Consider the following 19854-nt stretch of genomic DNA (forward strand, 5'->3'; position numbering starts at 1 on the left):
AGATGATACTGACCTTAATAATAAAATAATAATCCTTGCATTTGATATAGCGCTTTTCACGTCTTCTAGACGTCCCAAAGCACTTCACAGAATATACTGTAATGTGAATTGACTGTATATTTGTGGGTGAACGCGGCAGCCAATTGCGTACAGCAATGTCCCACAAATAGTCGTGGATTGAAAATGACCAATTTATTATTGTTTTTTTTTTTTGGAGGGATTATTATTAGGCTCTGTGTGGAGTAAGGAAACTTGCCCAAGGTTTCGCCCTCTGCCTGGAATTGAACTCAGGTCTCTCGCTTGCAAAGCGAGTGCTCTAACCACTGAGCTACAGGACTCCACCTTTACGTAGTGATGCATCAGTGTTGTATTTAAAGTGGCTTCATGGATTTTTGATCCCAGCTCCATGAATTGACCACTGAAAAGCAATTATACACTTACCAAATTTTGCCATCACTGAATGCTGGTAATGATATCACCGTTTTTCCCCAGTCAAGTGTATAAAAGTATTATTTTTGTTTTTCCAGCATGGATCAAGTATTCCCATTTCCCGGGATTCACAAAGGTCTGAGAAGCATGTTCAGAAGGCTGATATTTCTCCTGTTTTCTTTAAAACTGGTCTAAAGAAGCAAGAAGGTATTTCATCACATTTTTTTGATAATGCAAATTAAAAGCAATGGTTGGAGGTGAACCAAGCATCTGTGTTCTGACCCGCTCAGCTTTCCCAACATCTGTAATATTGCCTCTGTCAATACCTCCCCTCGGGCCGCCGAGCCTCTCATCCATGGATTTATCACTGGACAACTAAGACTTCCCCTAAAGAAGCTGCAGACTATCCAGAACTCGACAGCCTGTGTCTTTTCCTGCACTAGGCTCTGTGAGCCTATCATTCCCTTCTGACTCCCCATCCTCCAGAAGGTCAAGTTCCTCAGTCTCATTCCACCATACCTCTGTGATTTCTCCATTCGTTCAGTGGGTAATGGCCTGCTTCATGTTCTCCACTACCTGCCCCACCATTGGCGGGGGGCTTTCAGCCTTTCTGCCTCCTCTCTCCGGAATTCCATCCCAGAGTCCCTCGACTTGCTCCCTCCCTCACCTCGTTCAAGGTCCATTTCAAGACCTATCTCTTTGGCTCTTAGGCTACACCCTCCATCACACCCCCCGTCCAAACCAAAGTGGCGGTGGGGTGACCTTCATTTCCAAAGCCTCTCTTGGTCTCACCCCCTACTCCTCTGGCTGCTTCCCTTCCTTCGAGCACTTCACCCTTTTCCACCCCTCTTTCCCTTTGAAAATCCTCCTTGTTTACCGCCCCCCACCCCCCCGGCTCCTTCCACACAGACATCTCTACTATCTTCCCTGTCCCTCTGGTCCGAGCGCCTACTCATAATGGACGATTTCAATCTCCACCTAAACTCCCCCTGCACCACTTCTGCAGATTTCACTGCCCCCCTCTCCTCCCTAAACCTTACCCTCCATATAAATTCACCTACCCACAACCATGGTCATGCACTTGACCTCATCATCACCCATGGCCTTGACATTTCCGACCTCAGCATGGTGGACAAGGCCATCTCAGACCACTTTTTCATCTCCTCCTCTCACATCCCTCTCTCCTTCACCAAGCCCTCAACCATCCTCTACCTCCCTTGGAAAAGGCCTACCCCCTGTGACCCTCACAAAGGCCCTCTCATCAAACATCCTATCCGTCTGGCCTTCCATCCGCGGAGATCCTGAAGCATCCGTCCAGCTGCTCCATGATCGCCTCCTCCACTTTCAACTCCCTTGTCCCCCTAAAATCCAGGACCATCTCCAAACCCACCCGATACCCTGGTACAACAACCATCTCCCCCGCCAAAATACCCAAACCTGTCTGCTCGAGCAGAGATGGCGGAAAACTGACCTGACAGTTCATCGCCAACTGTGGCTCGAGCATCTCCACAGCTACCGACGTTCTTTGACGCGCGCAAAAACGGCGTTCTACTCCAACATCATCTTGGAAGGTAAACAGAACCCCAAAATCCTTTTTTCCACCACCCACTACCTCCTCCATGCCCCTCCTCAGACCTCCTCAATCTTCGTATTAAATGCCAAGTGCGAGGAAGTCATGGACTACTTTTCAACTAAAATACTAAACATCTGCCAGGCAGCCTCATCCACCTGCCTCTTATCACCCTCCACCACGCCCTCTCTGTCCCCCTCACCCTCCTCATCATCTGCTCCTACCTTTCTATAATAATGATAATCCTTGCATTTGATATAGCGCTTTTCACGTCGGGAGGACGTCCCAAAGCGCTTCACAGAACACACTGTAAAGTGAATTAACTGTATATTTGTGGGCGAACGCAGCAGCCAATTGCGCATAGCAATGTCCCACAAACAGTCGTAGATTGAAAATGACCAATTTATTATTGTTTGTTTTTGGAGGGATTATTATTAGGCTCTGTGTGGAGTAAGGAAACTTGCCCAAGGTTTCGCCCTGCCTGGAATTGAACTCAAGTCTCTTCCAGGTCTCTTCTACACTCTTTCCTCCCCATCTCTCCCTCCTCCCTCTCACCCACCATCACGTCGGCGGCCGTGCCTTCAGCCACTATGCCCCGAGGCTCTGGAACTGCCTTCCTCACTCCCTTCATCTCGCTTCCTCCCTTCCCATTTTCAGGTCTCTGCTGAAGACCTTTATTTTCGACCGCGCCTTTGGTCACCTTCACACTCCTCCCCCAGGCTCGGTCCCGGGAACCTAAACTGTAAAGTGCTCTGAGACACTGGAGGGCGCTATATAAATCCAAGTTGCTGTTGTTGTTCTTTGACCGAACTTTGGGTCATTATTATAATTATTATCTTTCCTTTCCGTGCCCCTCTTGGCTTCCACCTCGAGTTTGGTTGTCAAGCTAGTATTATTAAGAATCTTGGGACATCCTTTCAATGTGAAAGATACTCTATAAATGTAAAATGATGTTGTTAACTAAGATGGTGTTCCAGCACCTGCTCCATTTTTTTCTCCTCTCTGGACCCATTTGTAAACAAAAATCATGTTAGCTTGAGCATGGTTTTTATTAAATTGGAGTATTTTGTTTGAAACGTACAATATAAACATACCCAGTTATTTTCTTAAATCAACACACTGGCTTCTGCTTCAGTTATATGTTCATTTCTTATAGGTATACAGGCGACGGCATTTAAAGGTGAATCTAACGTTTTGGATTAATAAAAAAATATATTTTTAATTTAATTCATATTTGCTTTTGCATCCCTCCCATATAAAAACAGGAAATAAGATTGGATTGACTAATGATTAGTAACTATCTTGCGTATTTCACAGAGATGTGATCGAATTCAAGATCCTCATCCTCACTTTCAAGGCCATCCATGACCTTGACCCCTCCTACCTCTCTGACCTGCTGACTCCCTACCAACCTGCCCGGTCTCACCATTCACAGAGGCCTGCTCCATGTCTCCCGCCCCACCATCGGTGGCCGAGGTTTCAGCCTCTCTGCCCCCAGTCTGGAACTCCATCCCACAGTCCCTTCGCCTCGCTTCCCCCCCCTCGCCTTCTTCAAGGCCGGTCTCAAGTCCCTCCTCGTCGATCGTGCCTTCAGTCGCCCTCCCATCTCTCTGCCTTCCCTACCCCACCCCTCCCCCATGCTTGGGTCCTGATCCCTGACTGTCCAGCGCCTCCCGACGTGAAAGGCGCTTTATAAATATAATTTTGTTGTTGTTATATTTTGCAGCATCTCAGAAACAGATTGTTCACCCAAATGAAATGGGATTCAAAGAATCCAAAATGTACACTAACTACTCTGCAGAATCTGCTCCTGCTAAGAAGAAAAAAATATCTGCAACTGGCTTTGGGCATGTTTCACCTGAGGTACTTGTATAATTCTTTTTAGTACCATGTTGGATTTTCTTATACAGTTTTGGGGTTCTAGAATTCTTACTTCTTGACATAACTTATAAGTCTCACAACTTCCTAAAGACCACAGTGGGGAATTCACAAAATAGAAGAGGTTTGAGGTTAATCTTGGTGGAGATGGAATAGCAGCATACATTCCTCAAACGGTTACTGATCAGCTGGGCGAATAGAAAAGTACAGCCGCACTTTTTCTGCGGAACCGGCTACAGATGCCCTCCTTCACTACAAATGCGCTACAATTAACCCCCTCCACTACAAACCTACACACAGTATGCTCGGCCCTGGGTCTGTTACGCTGTTTGCTCGACACTGTTACTGTGGGCGGAGCAGCTCTGGTCGCAAATGCGTGGCGTGGGAAGTGTTGGGATGAGAGTAGCAGCGCGAGCGGTTAATAGGCTTCGCCTGAAGCCTAAACTAAGCTCCTGCGACCAATTCTTGGTAAATGCTGTTCTACTAACATTAACATTTTTAATATTTTAAACATAGCTACATGTTCAGAAAATATATTGCTATAGTTTAATTTGGGTTGTTTCACAAAATGCGTCAATAGCATCAATCAACCCTCTGCAAATTTCCAAAAATCTTATCAAATCCCTCTGCAATTTTCCCCACAATTTGTCAAATGGCCCACAATTTTGGCAAATATTCCCACATTTTTCTATTGGCCCAGGTGATTAGTTACTGATGTTCATGGCTGGCTGTGATCTGAATTCCTCGTGGTTTGAGTTGGAAGTGTGAGCGGACTGCCACTTGAGGCCCCAAATTTCCCGTGGGCTTAGCTTATAGATTCATAGAAGGTACATCTCAAACAGGCCATTCGATCACTCCAGTCAAGCCGGTGTTTATACTCTTCCCGAGTTACTATCTGAGATCCTAGTCCTATATTCTATCTTTTTCTCCATAGTGTTCAATTTGGTGCTCCCTTAACTAGTCCTTTTTATTGATTGTACACATGGTTGCTGCCCCAACAGCTAATTGTGACAGAAATTCCACTCTGCATGAAAAAGTTCCTTCTTTTTTCACTCTGCATGAAAAGTTCCAGAATCCTCTGTTTTGGATCTCCCAGCTTTGATTTTAAAACTTGGCTTGTAGGGCAGTTTAGTCTTAATTTCTTAGCATGCAGAATTGTGAAACTGTTAAATTCAGTCTTAAGGTGGAAGCCATTGTTTTGTATTTCTTAAAGACCTGGCTTTCATGTTAAAGTGAATTAAGAATTTTCAACAGTCTGCTTGACGCGTGGTCTTATTGTCTAATACTAAATTGAATGTTAGACCTTGAGTACTAAATTAAGCACCTGATGATGTTTGGTGAGTCTTACTTTATTTGTCCTCTTCTACTTTATTCAAAAAAACATCTAGACTGGTGCAGCAATATTTGAGAAAACTGGTTCAATGTTTGCTCCAAAGAGAGTGCTGCCGACTGGAGGTGTTGGGAAAACAGCAGGTCCACCAGTGTCTTTGTGTCAGACACCCAGCACCAAAGTATCTGGTTACTACACAACCAGGTAACAATCTTGTCTGTTAAACATGTACTGATGATGTGTCTTGGATTTTTGAAGCAAACTTGCATTTTTCATTTTGTCTTAATTTGAAATATCAAATTTAACGACTGCACATGAGGAATTTACATTTTTTCCCTAAGTATGCAGACTCCAGTCATGAACAAATCTTCGATGATGCCACAATTCTCAACTCCGTGCAATTTTCCCCCGGTTTACCAACATCCTGGTCCACATACTCCAGCGACGCCATACCAACGTCACGATCAGCTTCCACAATATGGATCTTCCCAGCATCCACCACTATTGGAGGTATTTTTTTGCATTTACTCAAAGTTTGCATTTACATTGACTACTTTGTTTAAAAAGAAACTTTACACATAATTATATCTACATTCCAAAAAGCAAACTTTGCTCTGGGATATGTAAAATTAGACCTATAAAAGAGTTTCAGATGGAGAAGCTAATTCACCCAATTCGATCTCTTTCTTCCAGAATAACACCCTTTATCCTTTCATTTCAGCATTGCGTTATTTCTTCAGATTTCAGCTTCTTTGCCTCAATCTGGTATACCTAGTCTAATGTTTTTCACGTCCTCCTTGTTTGAAAACCTGCAGAAAGTAGTCATTTAATATCATAGAATCATACAGCACAGAAAGGCCATTCGGCCCATCGCGTCTGCCCCGGTTCCTAAAAGAGCAATCCAACTCAATCCCACTGGCCCGCTTTCTCTCCATAGCCCTGCAATCCTGTCCTCCCCAAATGCCCATCTACTTCTTTCTTAAAAGTTGTTATTGGATCAGCTTCCACTACCCTTTCACGTAATGCATTCCACTACCCTTTCAGGTAATGCATTCACAACTCATTGGGTGAATTTTTTTTTCCCTAACCTCCCCTCTGTTTCTTTTAATAACTATCTTAAATCGGTGTCCTCGGATTACTGACCCACATGCCAGTGGAAACAGTTTTTCCCGGTTCAACCTATCAAATCCTCTCATGATCTTGAAAACCTTTTTAAATCCCCTCTTAATCTTCTCTGCTTTAGGGAGAATAATCCAAGTTTCGCTAACTTCTCCTTATAACTAAGGTCCTTCATTCCTGGTACCATTCTGGTAAACCTCCTTTGAACCCTCTCCAATGCCCTAACATCTTTCCTAAAGTGCGGTGCCCAGAACTGAACACAGTACGCCAACTGAGGCCTAACCTGCATTTTATAAATATTCAACATAACCTCCTGACTTTTGAATTCTATGCCCCTATCTATAAGACCTAGTATCCCGTATTCTTTTTTAACAGCTTCTCTACCTGTCCTGCCACCTTCAGAGATTTGCTTCTGTGGATCCCCAGGTCTCTGTTCATTTTCCCCCTTTAAGATTGTACCATCTAGCTTATAATGCCTCTCCTCATTCTTCCTACCAAAATGCAACACTTCGCATTTCTCCACATTAAATCTTATCTGCCAAGTTTCTGCCCATTTTACCAATCTGTCTAAGTCCTTTTGGAGTCTGGTGCTATCCTCCTCACCATTAACTACTTTTCCTAGCTTAGTATCGTCTATTATTAATGTTCATTATCTCCTGTTTATTCTCTTATTTATTCTTATTCTCTTTTAGTCTCTTAAGTCTTTAGCTTCTTTCCTGATTGCCCGCTTACTGCTGTAAGATTTAAACCTTTTCTGTGTTATTTTAGCCAAATGATATCCTTTCACCCTACAAGCTTTGTAAATATTTATTTTTTGTCTTAATAATAATCCTTGCTTTTGATATAGAACCTTATTACGTTGTTGAGATGCCTCAAAGTGCTTCACAAAATATATTGTAAAATGAATTTACTGTGTATTTTGTGGGCGAAATGCGGGAGCCAATTGCATACAGCAGTCTCACAAACAGTTGTGTATTGCATAATCTTCCTTTATGTTTTCCTAGTAATCTACTTTGGAGCATTTTTGTTTAATTTGCACCTCCTACACTTGAGTGTTTGCTTGACCTGCATGGGCTTCATAATGATTTATCCTCAATTTGTCTTTCAGTGATGTCTGTCTTGTCAGTAAGTTCAGCCCTCATATCTTTCAAATTTCCCTGTTTAAACTTCCATATGTGGTTAGTATTTGTGCGGTTTTGCATTATCAAATGTTATTGAGCTATGGTTACTGTTACCTAGTGAATCAACTACCTCTGCTCCCTAAATAGTGTCTGGGTCACTAACTTGTGGAGCGATGTGCTTTTTGACTTGCTGAGTTGGCAAGCAATTTTGCACTATACCGATGAGCTCAGAGACCTTCCCACTTGGCCATTTTCAATTTATATTGAAGTAATAGAAATACCCTGATAGGACAATCTTTTTCTCAAATTATCATAAAGTGACAAGTTATTAGTCTGGCAGTTTGAAGCAAACTCCAAATGTTAGTCTGGTCCTTTTGTCATTAAGCATATGAATCAGAGCTAGATGTACTTAATCCATTAATATCAAGTCACTGTGCTACTACAATGTGATTACCATTGATACCAGTGCCTTTGCTTCCGCCATTTTATTTCAGATGTTCCAAGCAGTTAAATTTCCACTTCTAACTTTAATTTGTTTTACTTTTCCTGCCTGTTGCTGGTCTTGTTATTTAGAACTTTCTGAGATTTTTCTGCTGTTCCCCTTTGTGGTGCTTAATATTTGAATATTAATGCTTAAATATACAGTTATTGTATAATGTGTAATAAGCTGAAGTGCAATATTTTAAATATAAAAACAGCACTTATTTCAAATGACTCCACTTTACTCCATCAGGCTTCAGGTTCTTTTGCGGCCAACGAAAATGTTGTGATTAAGGGCAGAGTCTACATGATACTAAAGCTTATTGGAACTGGAGGATCCAGTAAGGTAATAGTCTGCACACATTCCATTTTAATTTTCAATAGGAAGAATGTGATACAAAGAATTTTGAAATAACTAACACTTGAGGAGCTACTATAGCTGGCTCTTCAGGGCTAAAGTGCTGTGCCTTGAGCATTCAGGTTTGCAGCCTCTAACCATAAGCTGATTGTAAATATAAAGTAACTGAGATGTTGCATTCCAAATGAGTGGTCCTGGCACCAAAGCACATATCTTTACTGATTGGCAATGGCATTCACTATTGAAAGGGGATGGGGACATGAGCATTTATGTAGTTGTTTTAGCTTGAAGAGCTATGTTGTCCGTATGGCATCTTAATTTAGTCATTAGAAACTGGTGTGACCTTTCCCTCAGTGATTGAATCTTTTTGAAATGAAGCATATTCATTGTACAAACTAAAGTAACTTGACTATTTACAAACCATGTTTGAATACAGTAAAGAGCATTAAGTCAGTCGTAAAGGAGCAGAAGATGAGGCAATAAAACCACCAACAGTCCTTGATTGATTAACTTATCCTTGTGTATAAATGACTATGGAGTCAGCCTATGATTTCCTACTGTTCAAAATCGAGTGAGATTCTTAATTCAATTGAGAGGATTCTGTGGTGTTTTAATAAGGGTTCTTTATTAATGTTACCAGTGTTATTTATCAGTATACAAATTAATTGTTTGGTTAGGACTGTTGTTATGATGTTGGTTCACAGGGGTGAGGACGTATCTACCTTTCCAAATATCATTGATGAACTGTGCAGGCTTGAAAAGCATCAATGATGTCTTTGAATGCTGGCTTTTCTAAGAATGCTTGTTTTAAAAGACATTGGAAGAATAAAATGCAAGTAAACTATCTTGTCTCATTAGGTGTTCCAAGTCCTTGACCAAAAGAAGCAGTTGTATGCCATTAAGTTCGTGAATCTGGAGGATGCAGACCCTCAGACAGTAGCTGGCTACAAGAATGAAATTGAATACTTGGCACGTCTGCAAAAGCACAGTGATAAAATCATCAGGCTTTTTGATTTGTAAGTGATTCTTACTTCGGGAATGGACATGTATATAGCAATACATTTTTTTGCAGCAAGTTTATTATCCAGAAATCTATGGGAATAAGATCTACTTACTATAGCTAGTATGAAGTTGAGGAAATCTGCATTTTTAGATGAATTACTTTGTACTAAACATGGTAAAACAGGGACTAAAGATTATGTAAATTGTACAGTAAGTAACGTGTTTACCTAATTGCTTCCTTTTAACACAGTGAAATTACAGAAAGCTACATCTATATGGTAATGGAATGTGGCAACATAGATTTAAATACTTTTCTCAGAAAGAAAAAGGTCATCAATCCACTGGAACGCAAATGTTACTGGAAAAACATTTTGGAAGCAGTTCACACAATCCATCAACATGGTAAATCTACTTATTCATCCACTAATTAAAAACAAATCCTCCCCATCTTCCTGAATTTACAGCATAGATAGTGGGCATTTGGTCATTGTGCTTGTGCTGGCTTTCTGGAACAGCTATCAGTTTAGTTTCATTCTTCCTCCTCTTCTCAGTTATCCTTTATATATTTCTCCTTTTTTCAGATTTTTATATAATTCCCATTGGTACCTCGTGCAGGGATTACTTTCATGCGGGTTGACTTTTTTTTCAAAACTACTCGAGTCTGGGCTATGTTGAGAACAGTAATTCTAAATAACCTGTTTAGGGCAGTCACTGAATAGATATTAGATCTTCACTGTCAGAAAAAAAATGGAGGTCTGATATTTCTTGCCAATGAATCGTTTTTAATATCAAATGTTGCTTTGTCAAATCCAATGTAGTGTATTGCCAATTAGTGTGCTTTTTAAAAGAGCATACAATTCTAATTGCATCCTTGTGAATTCTGACTAGATGATGTGTAAACAAAGTAAATTTAATGCAAGGAATTTAATGTTTCCTAGTGAAATACGTTTTTGCAGAGATCCATTGTTTTAGTTCTTTTTTGACATTTTGGGCTGGAGGGTGTAAAATGACTTGTCTTAGATATTGTGCTCCTTGTAACTTTTAGTATCTGCCATTAGATATCTCATTGATGGAGCTTTGATTGTTGTTGCTTTCACTAGGCATTATTCATAGTGACTTGAAACCAGCCAATTTTCTGATGGTTGAAGGTATGCTGAAATTAATAGATTTTGGTATTGCCAACCAGATCCAGCCAGATGTGACCAGTATTATTAAAGATGCACAGGTGAGTGAAAAATTGTGGAGTTCTGTAACGTTTTCTGTAGCGCAAGTGAGACGACCTAGATTTGATTCCTGAACAGGGCAAAATGTTTGGTAATTTTCCTTACCCCACACGTTTAACTAGCAGTAAGTAGTAACCCAGTTGTTAGTCGATTGGCTAATCACTTTTCTAGGGGTAATAATCCCTTCAAAAAAAAAATTGATCACTCAATCCACAACTGTTTGTGGGACACTGCTATGTGCAGTTGGATGCCCACAAGATATACAGTCAATTCACTTTACGATATATTCTGTAAAATGCTTTGAGACGTCTCAAAGATGTGATCAGGCATTATATCAAATGCAAGGATTATTACTATTAAAAATGCTATTGGATTATGGTGACTAGAAATAACAGTAGATCACTAACAATTATATTACCATTTTTTAAAAGCCACTTTGCCTATAATTGAATGTTATGTTCTTCTGGTTAGACTAGCCACATGGGGGTTAGGTGGTAAGTGGGGATCTATGTTTTCACTTGTGGAACTTAGAATAATTAACTTGCCTTTGATCTAGTGCCATCATGTTTAAAAAAAAACTTTTCAAATTCTAGTGTTAGCTGCTAATGTGTTGACCTTGACAGATTCCTTATAGGCCCTTCAATGCTACGAATGGTCACCACCAAATCAATCATGATTTTGCCTAGTTGCAAAAGTGTACAATACTTTGTCCTTCAAAGTATGTGTTTTTGATTATAAAGAGCAAACTATTTCTCCTTTGAGGAAAAGCTAGAAAGCTGCCTCTACGCAGACTCCCTGCCAATGCATTGGCCACTAAAACAAGGCACCTTAATGGTTGCCATATCTGACAATTTAGTTGCAGGTGGTTCCAGAACTGATTGAATTGAACAGTGAAGCCATAAGTGAAGGCAAAACTCTGCTTCACATCGCTGAGTGGCATCTAATTGTTCTCCAGTATGTGGAGAGGAACGTAAGCCAATGATAGACTCTGCACTTCAGGATGATATTACCTGGTCCCTTCATTTCTATTGCATGTCAAACTTGCATCTCTGTTGCTTTGCAGGTTGGCACACTAAATTTTATGGCACCGGAAGCAATTAAAGATATGTCTTCATATGGTGAAAATGGCAAAGCAAGATCAAAGGTAAATGGTGTCTTCCCACTGTTGTCATACAGGGATACCTGAGCTTGAACTGTTTACGAGACTTCCATTACACCATGCTAGTGACTTGAAGCATATAAATAATGGCCATTGTTTTTACATTATAGCAACACTCATTTTCAGAATATTTTCAGAACCTGTTATTCAAAGAGCCTAATGGTTTGAAACATTATAATATCGCTTGGGGCTTTATTTATCCAGGTGTGACAACAGCAAAGCCAGATTTTTTTTCTGAATATATTATTAATAATTGCAGAACCAGGTGGCTCTTGACTGATAGAGGATACCTTGGGGGCTATGTATAATGACATTTTGAATCATTCATGGCCCACACTGTGTAACCAAATGTCGCACACCAGGATCTGTATGATGGTCTATTTGTACAATGGATGGTTGGTTTGACATCAACTAGAAAAAAAACATTTGTTTAACTTAATTAAGGGTTGTGTGGAGTATTGGAGAAGATGGAAGTTGTGTGCTCCACACTGGTTGTTTTGAGATCTAGTGACTAAACTCCTTAGTATGGAGGGAAATATAGTCTCTTTGGAGCTGGTGTTTGCTCAAAGATAATGTGCCTCACAATACAGTACCGGAATCCAATCAAACCTCTGTGATAGCCTTGCTAGTCTAATTGCTGACCTAGGTGGGCCTCTAGTACTCTTAAGGCACTAAGGGCAAACCAAGCATCAATAGGAATTGGAGGGGTAGACCAGTCATTGGGGTCATTGATTGATCATTCAGTTCCTGTTAATCCTGCAAGCTAAAGCCCTCTTGGGGCATGTGCTCCTAGCTGGAAGCTTGCCAGATGCTAAGTGCGTGAAACGGAAAGCCAAGGCAATTTTAACCATGTAAACTCCAGGAGTATTCCAATGCACCACTCTAGTGTCCCCAAATCTTGTCTCTTGCCAACCTGTACCTTTTACTTTCCAGCAATAAGTATTAGGGTGGGTCCTGTTTGTGTGTGTGCGTGCATTCGGTAGTTTATATGGTGATGGGTTTCTGCACCATATAAGGTGGAGAATGTTATTGGATGAATTCAATCTCCTACCAGATTAGTGTTTTGTTCAAATGTAGATATTCATTTCATGTGAACTTGTTTCAGATCAGTCCAAAGAGTGATGTATGGTCCCTTGGCTGTATACTGTACTACATGACCTATGGGAAGACTCCATTTCAGCATATTACAAACCAGATAAGCAAACTGCAGGCTATTATTGACCCAAGCCATGAAATCCAGTTTGCTGCCATTGCAGAAAGAGATCTCCTTGATGTGTTGAAGGTAATTAATAGGCGCTCCGAGACGCTATTTTGCGGAATGGCTGCTATACTCCCACTCTCGCTCACCTCCACTGGCTCCCCATCCCCCAGAGGATCGATTTCAAGATCCTCATCCTCACCTACAAGGCCATTCACGGCCTTGCTCCCTCCTAACTCTCTGACCTACTACCCCCTACCTACCTGCCCGTACTCTCCGTTCCTCTGGCTCCGGTCTGCTCCACATCCCCCGCCCCAACCGCCCTACCATCGGTGGTCGGGCCTTCAGCCTCTCCGCCCCCAGGCTCTGGAACTCTATCCCCCAGTGCCTTCGCCGCCTCCTCCCTTTCCTCCTTCAAGGCCGGTCTCAAGACCTTTCTCTTTGACCGAGCCTTCGGCTCTCCTCTCGACTCTCTACCCCCTCCTCGCTCCCTCCCTTCCCTCCCCTCACCCTGACCATTTCCCCCCTGTTCGGGTCCTGACCCAACTGTACAGCGCCTTGGGACGTCCTCCTGACGTGAAAGTCGCTCTAAATGGAATCTTGTTGTTGTTGTTGTATATTGTTTTAAGATCCTAGCAAGTGATTAACTTTTTTTTTTAAAATCACAGAATCAGCCTCATGTCTCTTGTACCTCCCTACCATAGTCTTCATACTGTCTTCAAACATTCTCTGCTTTTACAGTGCATGTTCCCAACTGCCTGTGTTAGTGTGGTAACTGTAATTCACTGGACATACGGGAAAACTTGTGTCTGGTGTTTGAACCCAGTCAATTGTACTTTGCAGTGCTGAAATACAGTCATCCTCCAAATGTTGTAATCATCCATATTTGAACTTTGATATTCATTTTGGAAATAAGACCACAGTGTTCTTTGTTCTCTGGGTATTAGCCATTTTGCCTCTCACCCTATAGTTCCCATTCACAGCTCAGGTGCAAGCACTGGACTGTCCAATGCCTTGGGGCATCCTCCCAACGTGAAAGGCAGTATATAAATGTAAATTTGTTGATGTTGTTTAAAGCTGGTGTTGAATCTTGGTTTTAATCACATTTTTAGCCTTGCTAAAATTCTGCAAGCTTTTATTATTGGAGTGGAGACGAATATGTTTCCGTGTAACCATTTTATCATTTGCTTTTTGCATGAATAGAGATGTCTGGTGAGGAATCCAAAGGAAAGGTTATCTGTTGTTGACCTGTTGGATCATCCCTATTTATGCATCCAAACTCGGCAGCAGCACTCGGGTAAGTCATCTGACCTTAGATTGCCCATAGTTCAGTTTGTTTAAAATGAATAAACCTTCGCGCTATTCTTCTAGATTATTTTTTAGAGAGCATCCAACCAAATTTGTTAGCTTTGATATTTTGTTTTGCATAGTGACAGAACCCGGTAAGGAGTCCAGAAAAGAAATTCATCGTATTTTTAGTCAGTTGATGGCTTTGAATTCTCCCAACAGCATCACAAGGGCTACGAGAGTAAGTACTCCTTTACTTGTATTTAAAGTTAGAGTAAAAATGTTTTATATCAGTACCATGTTGCTGCTCCCTTGGATAGAAAATCATTCATTCTGACTGGCTTCTTATGCTTAAACCTCAAATAGTCATGGGCTTCTCCTCTCCTCCAGCAATTTACAGCACGGAAGAAGGCCAACTGATGCATCATATCTGTGTTGGTATTTTGAAAGAGAAATTTATTCAGTCCTGTTTACCTGCCTTTTCCCGATATCCCTGCAGATTTACTCAGATCAGTGGAAATATTTTCTCCCTATTTACTCAATCCAAATTCTTGATAATTTTAAAGATCTTTAATAGGTCTCTCTCAACCTTCTCTGTTCCAGTTTCTCCAGTACGCTCAAAGGTCAAACCACTTATTCTTTTATGATCCTAATTCTCATTTTAATCCTCTAAACCCCAGACATCCTTTCTAAATTGGAGTGACCAAAACTGAATACAGTGTTCTTAACTAGTCTAAATGTTTTTATTTAAATATTTGTTTATAAAGTTGTATTAATTCTGACATTTGGCAGGAATCAATTTGCATTTTATAATCTACGCTGGCACTTTGAAGCAGTGCTGAGGTAACCTTGTATTGGAGGTAGAGTCCCTAGGATAAGATGTAAAAATGAGGAGGTCCTGTCTGCATGTTCAGGTGGACGTTAATGATCCCAAAACGCGTTTCAAAAAAATCTGAGTGATTGTCTCCTGGAGACCTGGCCAACAATCCCTCAGATTAAAAAGTATTTTACTTGTATTATTATTCGATTAATGATTGTTTGCGGAACATTCCTGTGCACAAATTGGTTGTTGGGTTTGGTCTACTTAATCACTGCACTTTACAGCCAATCCTGAAACACTTTGAGATGTTCTGATGTGATATGCTTTGTATCAAATGCAAGGATTTGTTTTATCAATTGTTTAAGATTGCCTTTCTGGTGCAGAGATCATTATTCCAAATATTTTTTTTCCCTGTGGCTATCCAATGTGTCTTATCTAAAAGAGTATCTTTTCAGGGCCTTTTCATTTTCAGTAATGTTAATGGTAAATGTGCTTCAGAGTTTGTAGAGGCTATATTTGTAGGCAAATGTGACAACCAATTTGCGCACAGCAATGTTATTGTAAAGCAAAGAGCAGAATGTTTATTTTTATTTTGCCTGTCTTTAGGGCTTATTGGAACAATGCAACAGTGGTCGTAACCTTGATGTATCTGCTTTTGTGAAGCCATCCAGTCACAATCATTAAACCGTGGAGTGAGGCGCCCCCCTCAACAAACTGGACTGAGTCAGAGAATGAGAGATTTCTATGACTAGGATTTTGAATCCTAAAATGTTGAAAACCTTTGGAACTGGTTCAGTGATTTAAAATTGGTCACATTTATGAAGATTTTAAAAAAACATTTCTGTGCATGTCTGATCTTGTATTTCTGTGTATTAACATATTGTGTAGATTATCACTGTGTCTAACCAAGCAACAATAATGCTTTTCACCCAACTGGAGCAAGTGTAAAATATGCATTAACCAGGAGAATAAATTAGCAATAACTCACAATAAGTGCAAGCACAGTTTTAAAACTCAGCATTTGCATGTTTAAAATGCTGTGTTTTGTTGAGCAGTTGCCACTATTAAGATTGGATGGGTTTATGCCTGGGCTTTTTGCAGTGAATTTCTTGAATTTTTCACTGCCTAGCATCCCAGTATGTGAATTAAGATGATCTGTAAATATTTTGTTTTCAATACTTACTGAAACATCCTTGTTTTACTCTATTCTAGTTATAAATGTACTACGTATTAAAAAAATGAAAATTTCAATGACTAAATGTTAGCTACAAGATGATGAAAGCAAATGTTTGTAATAAATCATATCTAATTTAAGAATTTTGCCAATTCAATTTGATACAAATATATGAATTGGTTAGATGAAAGCAGTTAAGTATAAACATTTTAATCCAGCACAATTTATCATACAATATTGTAATGAATAGTTAATTGGTATCTGAGACCAGGAATTACCCCCATCACTGCATCAAGCTACTTTTTAAATGAATCCAGTGTCTTGGTCTCTACCATCTTTCCTGGCATCCTGTTCCATTTGTAGACTACCCTCTGCGTAAAGAAAAACGTTCTGAAATCTGATGTGAAATTGCACTTGACAACTCTTCAACCCATTTCCTTTTATTCTACTGTCATGGTGCATCCTAAAGTAACTAAAGCTTTCTTTTTCAATCTCATTTAAAATTTTGTACACCTGAGATCTCCTCTAATCCATCTTCTCACAAGAGTGAAGAGCCTTAGTGGTGGAGCCTGATGACGAGGTGACAACAAGCACAGTTGAAGAGGAAGATCTGTGATCTGAAAAGGGAAAGCATGGGGCAAGGTAAAGGAATTGAGGAAGAGAGTTCTAAAGTTACAGGGCGAAGTGCCTGAAAGCACGACCACCAATGGTGGAGGGGACGATGGACAAGTAAGAGGCTGGAGTTGTTGCTTTCCTCTGTACTGGATCTTGAGCTTCGACAGCCCCTTATGTAGCAGTATTCAAGGTGTGGTCTGACCATATAGTGAGCGATGAGTCTACTAACACCCCTAGATCTCTTTCTGAGTTCTGAATTAATTGGATTTTGTAGATAAAGCTAGGGAGAGTGGTGAGGAGGGCATTGGAATAAACAAGGCAGGAGGTGATGAAAGGGTATACAAATTGCATGTATATAGCTCCTTTCAAGTAGGGGGATGTCACAATGTGCTGGACAGTTGAAGGTTTACACCAATAGTCTGGGGTCACAAAGGATATTTCATTATAGTTCAGGACTGTGCCTGGTACAATTATTTTGATCCTGGTTCAACTGAGTCTGCATTCAGTGCACCAGGTGGCAGTATAATCCACAATTTATCAGCTGTGAAACTTCCTTCAATGACATTCAGTTCAAAGTTTCCAAATTAGACAAGGCTTCTACTACAACAACAAATTACATTTGTAAAGCGCCTATCACGGCAGGAGGATGTCCCAAGGTGCTGGACAGTTAGGGATTTTAGGGATTTGGATCCAAGTAGGAGGTTGGGATCAGGAGAGTTGGAAGGTAGGAAGGTGCCCGAAGTTGTGGTTGAAGAGAAGGGTTTTGAGACGTGCCTTAAAGGAAGCAAGGGAAGGAACAAGACAAAGGGACTGGGATGGAGTTCCAAAGGATGGGGGATGATAGGGCCTGATGTGGGAGAGCACATGAGCTCAGAGCTCTGAATGATATGCAGCTTGTGAAGGGAAAAGTTGGGAAGGCCGGCAAGCTGGGAATTGGCATAGTCGAGCCTAGATCTGATGAATGTGTTGATGAGGGTCTCGATGGCTTGGGGGAAAGACAGTGGCGGAGCCGGTCGATGTTGCGGAGGTGGAGTAAATGCAGAACAGGTCATGGCACGGATGTGGGGTAGAAAAGATAGTTGAGGGTCAAACAAGACACGAAGGTTCCAGACTGGCTTAGTAAGGTGGAGTGTGCATCCATGGATGGTGATGCTGTCTGTGCCTGAGGTGTGGAGCCCTGGCAGAAGCCAATCGGGAGAGCCTCGATATTATTGAAGTTCAACTGTAGAAAGTTAGGACCTGATGTCTGAAAAGGATGATGCTGGTGCTGGAGGAGAAGCCATTCGTGGAGACAAAGTGGAGACAGTGCAAAGGTAAGATTTAAACCAGTCAATAACATGACCATGAAGGTTGAGCTGAGAGGAGAGGTGGCGGAGGAAGATAGAATGGGTCTACCATTTCCTTCCAGCTCTCTTTTATCGATTATTTACAAAAGACCTTTCCACATCTATTCCACTGTTTGCTGACCTACTTCCTAACTTCCAGTCAGATTTAAGTTCCTCAGCCTCTTCATTATCCTTTTGATATTAAAACCTAGGTCCTCTATTCCTTGCCAGATGATAAAAAAAATGACATTTGAAAAAAGTTGGAAGTTTTTCTTGTTGCAGCCCTTCAGGTTAATTGATCATTCACCTCCTGACAGTCTTCGAGATCTTGACTGTGAGATCATGGCAATGGCTGCCATGTTTGCCTACAAAAATAATCAGCACACAATAATTATCTTCAATGTGTTTTGAGACATTTCAATGTGCCAAAGCATGAAATTGCAAGTTCTTTACATTTTCTTGCCTGAGGAAGCCCTTCACCTTCACTTCATGAAACTTCTTGGCACCTACAATGAAAAATTTTATAACTGCTAATGTAGGAGTGAATTTGCGTCCCGTGTATTTCATTATGTGCAGCAGTGCATTAGGCCATGCAGGAATGGACTTGCAACCTTGTACTCCATTACATACTATAGTGCATTAGCACATAAAGCCACTGAACCACAATCTTGAATACAACAGTTTGAGCAATTTGGGGAGTCAGCTTGAGAAATATTCAGGTAATTTCAAATTACCCACATGTGACTACTAAATGTTCTGCACTTGTACTTGTGAGGTAAAGAAAAGAGCAACCTGACGGTGTGCTTACATGTACTTTGGGGATTATGAAAAGGGTTTCAATAAGAGATGGAGCAGCAAAGTCTGACCCTGACAGAAAAAAAAGTTTTTGTAAGCTCTGAATTTGGGCCATCCTTCATTAAAATGTACTTGCTGGACTTTATGGTACCACAACATAAAGCAACCTACAATTCCTAGTAATGTGCTATATGTCATGCGAAAGTGTCAATCTTTATGGGGATGTACAACTTTGGGCGTGCAGATGAATCCGTACCCCCATCACACCAGTCCTTGCCAGGCCCCAGCTTGCGGATCAATTTCAAGATCCTCTCATTTGTTTTCAAATCCCTTCGTCCCCTCGCACCTCTCTACCTACCTATCTGATCTGCTTACCCTCCACTCCACTGCCTAAGCTCGGCTGGCTCCGGCCTACTGTTTGACCCTTATCTCCTCTGCTCCACCATCAGTGGCCGTGTTTTCAGCCACTACGCCCTGGAACTCTCAATCCCTCTGCCTTGCCCCCTCCTTCCCCACCTTCAAATACTGCCTAAATACTTTCCTTTTTGATCGTGCTTGGCTCGATTCCCCTTGGCTCGGGTTCAGACGCTGCCACTGTCGAGCATTCATTCTGAAGAACGCTTTCCGAATTGTTAAAATACACTGAAAATGTTAAGGGCTTTAAATAACTGATGCAAATTAAAAGAAGCATGGTTAACAGGGGGAAAAAACTCATTTTTAAAAACAATTGTAGAGAGGTCACTCAAATCAGTAGGATGGATCCCTACCTGCCCCAACATTGGCAGGTGGAATTTCAGCTTTTTTCTGTCCCCATTCTCAAGAACTCCTGCTCCCTCCCTCACCTCGTTCAAAGTCCATCTCTGATTTTCTCATCGCCATTCCTTTGACTCTCAGCCCAAGGTTGGTTGCACAGCCAATTGTGTTTTGAGACACCTCAACACCTCACCCAACCCAGGTACAGCACCTGGGGA

General features: G+C 41.1%; 1 protein-coding gene across 3 annotated transcripts in view; it reads left to right on the plus strand.

The window, feature by feature from the left end:
* The window catches only part of ttk (ttk protein kinase), a 29934-nt gene extending 13646 nt beyond the window's left edge, over window positions 1-16288 (plus strand). For all 3 annotated transcript variants that reach the window (XM_007905047.2, XM_007905048.2, XM_042333562.1), the window contains 13 exons: window positions 528-636; window positions 3726-3862; window positions 5266-5411; window positions 5549-5717; window positions 8181-8273; window positions 9144-9301; window positions 9538-9689; window positions 10388-10512; window positions 11574-11654; window positions 12775-12951; window positions 14071-14164; window positions 14298-14395; window positions 15581-16288. In XM_007905047.2, the coding sequence (XP_007903238.1) occupies window positions 528-636; window positions 3726-3862; window positions 5266-5411; window positions 5549-5717; window positions 8181-8273; window positions 9144-9301; window positions 9538-9689; window positions 10388-10512; window positions 11574-11654; window positions 12775-12951; window positions 14071-14164; window positions 14298-14395; window positions 15581-15658 (1617 nt within the window). In that variant the 3' untranslated portion in view covers window positions 15659-16288. The remainder of the gene's footprint in view (window positions 1-527; window positions 637-3725; window positions 3863-5265; window positions 5412-5548; window positions 5718-8180; window positions 8274-9143; window positions 9302-9537; window positions 9690-10387; window positions 10513-11573; window positions 11655-12774; window positions 12952-14070; window positions 14165-14297; window positions 14396-15580) is intronic.
* The last annotated feature ends 3566 nt before the right edge of the window (window positions 16289-19854 follow it).

The sequence above is a fragment of the Callorhinchus milii genome, unplaced genomic scaffold, assembly GCF_018977255.1.
Source record: "Callorhinchus milii isolate IMCB2004 unplaced genomic scaffold, IMCB_Cmil_1.0 Scaffold3, whole genome shotgun sequence".
Taxonomy (NCBI): domain Eukaryota; kingdom Metazoa; phylum Chordata; class Chondrichthyes; order Chimaeriformes; family Callorhinchidae; genus Callorhinchus; species Callorhinchus milii.